This window comes from Delphinus delphis, chromosome 15 (assembly GCF_949987515.2).
Source record: "Delphinus delphis chromosome 15, mDelDel1.2, whole genome shotgun sequence".
NCBI classification, from domain to species: domain Eukaryota; kingdom Metazoa; phylum Chordata; class Mammalia; order Artiodactyla; family Delphinidae; genus Delphinus; species Delphinus delphis.
The window spans coordinates 77893727-77905126 of NC_082697.1; the positions used below are offsets into that span (position 1 = coordinate 77893727).

Below are 11400 nucleotides of genomic sequence, written 5' to 3' on the forward strand. Positions count from 1 at the left end.
ACTATCTTTTGGCCAATAGGCACATGAAAAGATGCTCAACATTGCTAATTATTAGAGAAATGCAAATCAAAACCACAGTGAGGTACCACCTCACACCAGTCAGAATGGCCATCATTAAAAAGTCTACAAATAATAAATGCTGGAGAGGGTGTGGAGAAAAGGGAACCTTCCTACAGTGTTGGTGGGAATATAAGTTGGTGCAGCCACTATGGAGGACAGTATGGGGGTTCCTTAGAAAACTAAAAATAGAACTACCATATGATCGTGCAATCCCACTCCTGGGCAAATATCCAGACAAAACTATAATTCAAAAAGATACATGCACCCCTATGTATCCTATCATAGCAGCGCTACTCACAATAGCCAAGACATGGAAACAACCTAGATGTCCATCGACAGATGAATGGATAAAGAAGATGTGGCATATATATATATATATATATATATATATATATATATATATATATAATGGAATACTACTCAGCCATAAAAAAAGAATGAAATAATGCCATTTGCAGCAATATGGATGCTAGAGATTATCATACTAAGTGAAGTAAGTCAGAAAGAGAAAGACAAATACTATATGATATCACTTATGTGGAATCTAAAATATGACACAAATTAACCTATCTACGAAACAGAAACAGAATTACGGACATAGAGAACAGACTGCTGGTTGCCAAGGGGGAGGGGGTTGGGGGAGTGATGGAGTGGGAGTTTGGAGTTAGCAGATGTAAGCTTTTATATATAGAATGGATAAACAACGTCCTACTGTATAGCATAGAGAATTATATTCAATATCCTATGATAAACCATAATGGAAAAGAATATTAAAAAAAGAATGTAGGGCTTCCCTGGTGGTGCAGTGGTTGAGAGTCCGCCTGCCGATGCAGGGGACACGGGTTCGTGCCCCGGTCCGGGAAGATCCCATATACCGTGGAGCAGCTAGGCCCGTGAGCCATGGCCACTGAGCCTGCGCGTCCGGAGCCTGTGCTCTGCAACAGGAGAGGCCACAACAGTGAGAGGCCCGCGTACCACAAAAAAAATAAAAATAAAAAATAAAATAAATGAAAAAAGAATGTATATATATGCATAACTGAATCACTTTGCTGTACAGCAGAAATTAACACGACATTGTAAATCAACTATACTTCAATAAAAAAAATGTTTAAATAGCTATCTTTATCAAATCATTATGTTGTACACCTAAAACTAATACAATGTTATGTCAATTATATCTCAATTAAAAATAAATTTAAAATATTTTTTAAATAATTATAATAGCTCTCTTTCACTTACTGACTTTTTACCATAGCTGAGTATTGTTTTTAGTGTTTGACTTGTGATTCATCATTTAATCCTCACGAAACCCTTTTCAGGTAGATACTATGAAAATGACTATTTCATGGGGAGAGAAACAGTCTGCTACACTACCTGTTACCAATTTCAAAATCAATAAAATTATTCATACACCCTAGCATGGCTGGAAAATAAAGTAATGGCTGATCACCAATGTTGTTACTTGATGCGATTAATTTTAAAATCTTGACATTAAAGATAAAGCATGGTTTGGGAAAAGCAAGTGACACACAACTGGTTTTACACTCTTTGTGTCATCACAGGTGAAGCAATTGGAGTGGATTTCCCTGTTAAAGTTCCCTACAGGAAGATCACCTTCAACCCTGGCTGTGTGGTCATCGATGGCATGCCCCCGGGGGTGGTATTCAAAGCCCCTGGCTACCTGGAAATCAGCTCCATGAGAAGGATCTTGGATGCCGCAGAATTTATCAAATTCACAGTCATCAGGTACGTGAGAGTCCCCTGCCTGGTCAGGAGAATGAGCTGCTGATCGTAGCTTGCTCGAGGTGGAGAAGCTGGGGGGCACAGGGATTCTAACCCCAGGACGTGGGCTGTGGGCCCCTGCAGTCAAGTGCTATGTCCTGCTGCCCGTCACACTCAGTTCATCGTATTCTGCTTCTGGGAGCTGTGTGTCCTCGCTCCCTTTTCTTGGTGATCGTGGGCAGCCTGTTTTAGTTTAGCCTCGCACTGACACTCACAAAAGTTTGTCAAATAGAGCTAAATGGACAAGAGAGGAAGAGTGACCTCTGTTGCACTCACCAATGTCTCTTTCTCTTCAGACCACTTCCCGGCCTTGAACTCAGCAATGGTGAGTATCCTGGGGGAGAGAAGATGGTCCTAGCCCCTGCTGTGCCACGTGCGCTGTCTCAGTGGACACTCACCACCAGAAAGAGCAAAGCATGCCGCTCTTTATGTGCATTTTGTTTTCCTGCTTCTTTTAAAGCCCTCTAATTCTGTGACTCGAGTTCCAGGCACTTTTTTCTCATATAACAATTCGATGGCGCTTGCTGTGTGTGATAACATACCACATTCTTATTCAAGAGTCCTTTATGGGGGCGGCTCGTATCATAATACTGAACTACTATACTACTCTACCTTATTTGGTAAATAGTACCTGCCTGGCCACCCCTGACCTCCCCACAGTTCAGAACCAACAGGGCCTGGCACAGCAGGGCTCCCAGAACCCACTCCAGTTGACTTCTGTTCTGATTGGGCAATGTCCCAGCCACTCTACTTGTTAAATATTTTTAATGTCTCCCCTAAAGTCCTTGCAAGCAAGTCAAAATCCTATTGGATATTAAAGCAGAAGGCGTAACCAACAAGGACCTCCTGTATAGCACAGGGAACTATACTCATCTTGCAATAACCTATAATGGAAAAGAATCTAAAAAAGAATATATATATTTATATATATATGCATATGTATATATAACTGAATCACTTTGCTGTACACCTGAAACTAACACAACATTGTAAATAAGTATATTTCAATAAAATTCTAAAAAAGTAAAGTACCTATAGAAAGAAAAAGAAGCATGACATGTAACAGTGTTCCCAAGAGTCATCTAGGGAACCTCCTCATTTAAATTTGGAAACTAAAGTGTTCTTTTAAAATCCACAATTATTATTCCTAAACTCCTCTGGTTGTTAAATAGCTTTTTACGTTTTTAATAGCTTTATTGTGGCATAACTTTACATACCGTAAAATTCACTTGTGCAAACTGTACACAATTCAGTGATTTTTAGTATATTTACAGAGTTGTGCAACTATCACCACAATCTAATATTAGAGCATTTCCATCCCCCCACCTGAAAGATTCCTCCTACCCATTTCTGGTCATTTCCCATTCCCACCCCCAGCCCCAGGCAGCCATTAAATTGACTGCTTGTCTCTGCCTACATTTTCTTAAAGTGAATTTTTATACCTATGTTCTTTCAAAGTAAAGCTCACCTGCATCGTGGCCCATTTCTTTACCTTGAAAACAAGTAAGTTCTGTGAGGGTCTGTGGCTATCACCGGTGTCTTTTGGGACTCACAGCAGTTAAATCATACGTCTTCTGTGCTCATTCCCTTCTCTGTTATTTCAAACTTCTCTTGAAAATCAAATGAAAAAATATATGTTAAAATGCAGATACACTTTCAAATCATTCTCATTTAAACCAGATGGGCAAGCATAGCCACTTGCTGAACCTCACCAAAGTTGTCTTTCTTTTGGCTTATCTACCTTTTAATTTTATCTATTTATTTATTTATTCATTCATTTATTTATTTATTTATGGCTGCATCGGGTCTGTGTTACTGCGCACGGGCTTCCTCTAGTTGCAGCGAGCGGGGGCTACTCTTTGTTGCGGTGTGGTGGCTTCTCTTGTTGCGGAGCACGGGCTCTAGGTGCGCAGGCTTCAGTAGTTGTGGCACGCAGGCTCAGTAGTTGTGGCTCACGGGCTCTAGAGCGCAGGCTCAGTAGTTGTGGCGCACGGGCTTAGTTGCTCCATGGCATGTGCGATCTTCCTGGACCAGGACTCGAACCCGTGTTCCCTGCATTGGCAGGCGGATTCTTAACCATTGAGCCACCAGGGAAGCCCCTTGCCTCATCTACCTTTTAAAAAAGGGAATTAGTGGCCAACATTGAAAAACCGGGGACTTTTTCATAAAAGTCCATTTCCAGGTTTTCTTTAGCAATATGAAGATCTGGGCAGGCCAGGGCCATGCTCCCTCTGGCAGTAGTTCGCTTGCCCCGAGTGTCCCCCGTCCTCACCCCACACCTCTGCAGGGCTGGGGTGCTCTCCAGTTAACCACGCCCCACCCCGCCACCTTATCCCTTGCATTTGTCATCATGCTCTTGCTGGTGTTAGACTAACAGTCGATTTAAGAGAAAACTGAACTGTTTCTTGTCTCCATGTTTCTATCAAAAGTGGGAAAAAGAAAGATAGACCAAGAGGGCCGTGTATTTCAAGAAAAGTGGGAGAGAGCATATTTCTTCGTGGAGGTGCAGAATATCCCTACGTGTTTAATATGCAAACAGAGCATGTCTGTGTCCAAAGAATACAACCTGAGACGCCATTATCAAACCAACCACAGCAAGCACTATGACCAGTACACAGAGAAGATGCGCGACGAGAAGCTCCAGGAGCTGAAGAAAGGGCTCAGAAAGTATCTCTTAGGGTCATCAGACATCGTGTGTCCCGAGCAAAAACGAGTGTTTGCAAATGTGAGTCCAAAGGAAAACCCTGCCGTCCAGCCCATAGAAGACGTGGCTGGGAACTTATGGGAGAAATTACGTGAAAAAATCAGATCATTTGTGGCCTATTCTATTGCCATCGATGAGATCACAGATATAAATAACACCACCCAGTTGGCCATATTCATCCGCGGCGTTGATGAGAATTTTGATGTATCGGAAGAACTTTTGGATACGGTGCCCATGACGGGGACAAAATCTGGAAATGAGATCTTTTTGCGTGTTGAGAAAAGTCTTAAAAAGTTTAATATCGACTGGTCGAAATTAGTAAGTGTGGCCTCAACTGGCACTCCTGCAATGGTAGATGCCAACGACGGGCTGGTCACAAAACTCAAGTCCAAGGTGGCGATGGCTTGCAAGGGCTCAGATCTGAAGTCCGTTTGTTGCATTATTCACCCGGAATCGCTCTGTGCTCAAAAGTTAAAGATGGACCACATCATGAGCGTGGTAGTTAATGCCGTGAACTGGATCTGCTCCCGCGGACTGAACCACAGCGAGTTCACGACTTTGCTCTATGAGCTGGACAGCCAGTACGGCAGCCTTCTGTACTACACGGAGATTAAGTGGCTCAGCCGCGGGCTGGTGCTGAAGAGGTTCTTTGACTCGTTGGAAGAAATTGACTCCTTCATGTCTTCCAGAGGCAAGCCCCTGCCTCAGCTGAGCTCTCAAGATTGGATCAAAGACTTGGCCTTCCTGGTGGACATGACTATGCATCTGAACACGTTGAATATCTCTCTCCAAGGGCATTCCCAAATCGTGACACAGATGTATGACTTGATTCGGGCGTTCTTGGCTAAACTGTGCCTCTGGGAGACTCATTTGGCCAGGAATAACCTGGCCCACTTTCCCACCCTGAAATCGGTTTCCAGAAACGAAAGCGATGGGCTGAACTATATTCCCAAAATCGTGGAGCTAAAGACGGAATTCCAGAAAAGGCTGTCTGATTTCAAACTCTACGAAAGTGAACTGACCCTGTTCAGCTCCCCTTTCTCCATGAAGATCGAGAGCGTCCAGGAAGCGCTCCAGATGGAGGTAATTGATCTGCAGTGCAACACGGTCCTGAAAACCAAATACGACAAGGTGGGAATACCAGAATTCTATAAATACCTCTGGAGCAGCTATCCCAAGTACAAAACCCACTGTGCCAAGATTCTCTCCATGTTCGGGAGTACCTACATTTGTGAACAGCTCTTTTCCATTATGAAACTGAGTAAAACTGAGTACTGCTCCCAGTTGAAGGACTCCCAGTGGGATTCTGTACTCCACATCGCGACGTGATGAAACACACTCCCGCAGGATCCCGTGGGCTGGAAGCCTAGAATCCTCTAGGCCCGAGGGGTTGCAAGATGAGAAAATGAGTTATTAAACATATCTGGTTTTCTGTTTTTTCCCACTTTGACTCAGAAATGTCATTTGCAGTTATCATACTTGTTTGTATGACATTTTATGTTTCCCCATAGCCCAGTAAAAATCAAGAAAGTTTTATTGTATTTCTAGTAGTTGACTCTTCTTATGCCTGGCCTGTTTCACTCACTCACATACTAGCTTGACCCTTGTGGGCATTGGGGCTGCATCCCAAAATTTAAATCAGTCCACAGAGAAATGGAGAGACAGATGCATATATGCACTGGGGGTCTATGTGCACACACATCTATCTCCCCGCCATTGGCATGGAATTCCGTGTGACCTCACGTGTTTCCAAGTTGAAGGAGAATCAGGTAGAGACGTGTTCACATACTGTGGTGTCTCTGCCTTAGCTGTCCCTGCCTCCACATGAACGTGGAAAGGTAGGACTTAAAATGGAAAATCCCAAAACAAATAACGTAGGTTTTCAAAGCCTAAGTTGAGGTTTGGGGGCTGTCTTTTTTTTTATATTATCCTTTATTTTGAAATCATTTCAAATGTATAGAAAAGTTGCAGAAATGAAAAGAGCCTGAAGAACACTTAATGCCCTTTTGCCAGATTCCCATATTATTAATATTTTACCCCATTTTATCATTCGTTTGCTTTCTCTCCCCCTCTCTGTCTCCCGTGTGTGTGTATAACATTGCCTGTGTGTATAAATGACTGTATGATTATCTGTAATAATGTATATAAACTTATGTGCATAGTTTCTTTCTGAACCATTTGAGGGAAAGTTGCTTACCTCATTTATCCCTAAATACTTTAGGGAGTATTTTCTAAGAAGAGGGTTTCTATAGCCATGACTTAGTTACCAACTCCAGTAAATTGAACACAGATGCAATACTTTTGTCTGGTTTACCATTCATATTCCAGTTTTGTCAGTTGACCAAATAATGTCCTTTCCTTTATAGATTTTTTCTTCTGGAGGGTTGTCACTTAAAAACATATAGATGCACCTGAAACTAACATGACACTGTAAATTAACTATACTTCAATTGCAAAAAAAAATCACACAAAGTCACAAAAATTTATCAACTCAAAAAAAAGCATATAGATACAGATACAGGTATAGACATAAACTTAGAGATATCTGTGTTCTTAATATCTATTAGTTGCTGGAATTAGTGACCCAAAATTGTGAATACTTTCCAGATTTGGAGGAATTAATCTGATTAGGGTACAAAAAGGTTGAAGATGCTACCTGATGACCCATTCAGGAAGCAGTGGAGGAAAAGGCATTTATAGAAATGAAGGGAAGCTGCCGGGGGGAGAGACCAACCTCTAGGTGATCACCTGGGCAGCGGACCCAGCCGCAGCTGGGGCCTGGATGTATGTCCTCAGACACAGGAATGACCCAACCTGGGCAGTTCCTGACCTTGGGAGGTAGACTGCAGGTCCAGCTGGGTCTGGCTGGCTCAGAGGCTCACTTCCTGGGAAGTGAATGAAGGATGGACTGGTTCACAGCGGAAGTCAGGGGAGGCCAGCTTCTGGTGTACCTGAGCAGATGTTGACTCTGAACACGAGAGGCGTGGTCCTGCAAACCCTGCGGGGAAAGACCAGCCCCCACGTTTTTAGACAGGCAACTGGGGCTCAGAGTGATTAAATGGCCTGCCTGAGGCCACGCAGCCAGGAGAGGATTCAGACCCAGGTTCATGTGACTCCAAGGTCCATGTTCTTCCTTTTCTAAGCAGCCACCATGCTTACGTGGAGACCTGGCAGGCATCTGTCATAGAGCCCCCGCTCATCATTGTCACGTGTGGCTCCCGGGTGGTTAGCCCATCAGGTAACAGGGAGGTGACCTCAGCGTTCAGTCTGGGCTGCCTTCTGTTGGCTGGACCATTCATGGGGCTGTTCTGCTTTGATTCAACTCCCGGAGTTCCCAGGTTCCTTCTCTACCTGTAGTGTGTGCTGGGCCAAGTGGCTTGACCAGCATGGTCACCCATATGACTGAGCCAAGACTGGGAGAAACCCATTTCCTCTTATCTCTAAGTGACCAGCTTTGTCCAGCCTCATATGCTGCTTCCCACACAGGAAGAGAAGCTCTCCATGCTACCCATGGCCTTCGAGACAAGCTGCATCTTTTATGAGATTTGCAGCTCCTGTTTGCATCATGGTATCTTTGCATCTGGGGACAGACCCACCAGCAAAGACTTGGAGGCCATGGGCTAGCAGCAGTGCTGGTGTGGGTGGTGAATAATCGCTTTCTGGTACAACCTCCTAACTGGGCAGGCTCTCAGTGAATAATCAGAGGCGCCCCTCCCTATAGCTAAATTATAATTCTTTGTGTGTGTGATAAACTATTGTCCTTCACTGAATATTCACAGCTCTATTAGCCAAGACCCCCACTATGTCTCAGGGAGTGAAAACTGGGTAGATGTCTAAATTTCTGTGCCCTTTCTGTGCCTTAGCAATGGCCCCAGGATGGCTATTTTCAACTGAATCTGGAATGAGAGATCAATTATACTCTCCTGTTTATATTTGCCAGTTAAAAAAAAGGTTTATTCAATTTATATAAACTAAAATAAAGAAATAAGTAAATAACAATTCACCCATTTCTTCCACCCCCCACCCACCCTCCACTTATTGCAACCACCAATCTATTTAATGTATCCAAGAGCTTGGTTGTTTTTTGTTTCTTTCTTTGTCTTTTGGACTCCACATATAAGAGAGATAATACAGTATTTGTCTTTCTCTGTCTGACTTATTTCACTTAGCATAATGCCCTCAAAGTCCATCCATTTTGTTGCAAGTGGCAAGATTTTATTATTTTTTATGGCTGAATAATATTCCACTGTGTATTTATGCCACAATTTCTTTATCTGGTCATCCATTGATGGTCGCTTAAGTTGTTTCCATATCTTGGCTACCGTAAATGATGCTGCAATGAACATCAAGGTGCAGTTATCTTTAGTGTTTTCATTTTCTTCTCATAATACCCAGATTCTAATGGAATAACTGGATCATATGATAGTTCTATTTTTAATTTTTTTGAGGAAACTTCATACTGTTTTCCATAATGGCTGAGCCAATTTACATTCCCACTAACGGTGCACAAGTCTTCCCTTTTCTCCACATCCTTGCCAACACTTGTTATTTTTTTGTCTTTTTGATAATAGCCATTCTAACAGGTATGAGGTGCTGTGTCATTGTGGTTTTTATTTGTATTTCCCTGAATGAATGATGTTCAGCATCTTTTCATGTACCTGTTGGCCATCTGTATGTCTTCCTTGGAGAAATGTCCATTCAGATCTTCTGTCCATTTTTTAATTGGATTGTTTGTTTTTGATATTGAGTTATATGAGTTCTTCATATATTTTGGATATTAACCCCTTATCAAATATATGATTTGCAGTTATTTTCTCTCATTCTATAGGCTGCCTTTTCATTTTGTTTATTGTTTATTTTGCTGTGCAGGAGCCTTTAGTTTGATGTAGTCCCACTTGTTTATTTTTGCATTTGTTGCTTTTGCTTTTGGTGCAGATTCAAAAACTCATCGCCAAGACCTATACTAGTAGTTTACTGTCTATGTTGTCTTCTAGGAGCTTTATGTTTTCAGGTATTACACTTAAGTTGGTCATCAGTTTTTGTGTATTGTGTAAGATAGTGGTCCGGTTTCATTCCTTTGCATGTGGCTGTCCAATTTTCCCAGACAGTATTTACTGAAGACTGTTCTGTCCCCATTACATATTCTTGGCTCCTTTGTTGTAAATTAACTGACCATATATGCATGAGTTTATTTCTGGGTTCTCTACTCTGTTCCATTGATCTATGCACCTGTTTTAATGCCAATACCATACTGTTTTAATTACTATAGCTTTGTAACATAGTTTGAAATTGGGGTGTGTGATGCCTCAAGCTTTGTTCTTTTTTTCTCAAGATTGCTTTGGCCATTTGGGGTCTTTTGTGGTTCCATACAAATTTTAGGATTGTTTTTACTATTTCTGTGAAATTTCTGTGAAAAATACCATTCAATTTTGATAGGGATTGCATTGAATCTGTATATTGCTTTGGGTAGTATGGATATTTTAACAAAATTAATTTTTACAATCCATGAGCACAGAATATCTTTCTATTTTTTGAGTCTTCTTCAATTTCTTTCATTAATGTCTCATAGTTTTCAATATACAGGTCTTTCACCTCCTTGGTTAAATTTATTCCTAGGTGTTTTATTCTTTTTGATTCAATTGTTAATGGGATTGTCTTCTGATAGTTTCTCACCCTGATAGTTCATTATAAGCATAAAGGAATGCAGCAGATGTTTGTGTTGATTTTGTATCCTCCAACTTTACTAAAGTTGTTTATTAGTACTAAGAGTTTTTAATGGAGTCTTTAGGGTTTTCTACATATATCATGTCATCTGCAAATAGTGACAGTTTTACTTCTTCCTTTCTAATTTGGATGTCTTTTATTTCGTTGTTTTTTTTCCCTGATTGCTCTGGCTAAGACTTCCAATACTATGTTGAATAAAATTGGGGAGAGTGTGCAACCTTGTCTTGTTCCTGGTCTTAGAGGAAAAGCTTTTAGCTTTTCACCATTGAGTGTGATGTTAGTTATGAACTAACATCACATGTGGCCTTTACTATGTCATATGTGGCCTTTACTATGTTGAGGTATGTTCCCTCTATACCTGCTTTGAGTGTTTTCATTCTAAATGGGTGTTGAATTTTGTCACATGCTTCTTCTGCATCTACTGAAATGATCATATGATTCTTATCCTTTGTTTTGTTAATGTGGTGTATCATTGACTGATTTGTGAATATTGAACCATCACTGCATGCCTGGAATAAATCCTACTTGATCATGGTGTGTTATCCTTTTAAGGTATTGTTGAATTCTATTTGCTAATACTTTTTTGAAGATTTTTGCATCTATGGTAATCAGGGATACTGGCCTGCAATTTTCTTTTTTTGTGGCATCCTTGTCTGGTTTTGGTATCAGGGTAATGCTGGCCTCATAAAATATGAAAGAGTTTCCCTCATATTTTTTGGAAGAGTTTGAGAAGAATATTTGGTAGAATTCACCAGTGAAGTCATCTGGTCCTGGACTTTTGTTTTGGGGGACTTTTTTTATTGCTGATTCAGTCTCCTTGCTAATAATTGGTCCATTCAGATTTTGTTTCATCACAGTCTTTGTAGGTTGTATGTTTCTAGCAATTTATCCATTTTTTCTTGGTTGTCCAATCTATCCATTTCTTCTAGTTTGGCATATAATTGTTCACAGTAGTCATTTATTTATTTATTTATTTTGATTTTTCAAGAATAGTAAACTTAAAAAATAATAAATTTATTTATTTTGGCTGTGTTTGGTCTTCGTTGCTGCACGTTGCTGGGCTTTCTCTAGTTGCGGCGAGGGGGGGCTACTCTTCGTTACAGTACACAGGCTTCTCATTGCGGTGGTTT

General features: G+C 41.2%; 1 protein-coding gene across 1 annotated transcript in view; it reads left to right on the forward strand.

The window, feature by feature from the left end:
• The window catches only part of LOC132438219 (general transcription factor II-I repeat domain-containing protein 2), a 54306-nt gene extending 47778 nt beyond the window's left edge, over positions 1-6528 (forward strand). The window contains exons 14-16 of the mRNA XM_060032213.1: positions 1623-1806; positions 2139-2167; positions 4272-6528. Coding sequence (XP_059888196.1) covers positions 1623-1806; positions 2139-2167; positions 4272-5875 — 1817 coding nt within the window. The 3' untranslated portion in view covers positions 5876-6528. The remainder of the gene's footprint in view (positions 1-1622; positions 1807-2138; positions 2168-4271) is intronic.
• Positions 6529-11400: the final 4872 nt, after the last annotated feature.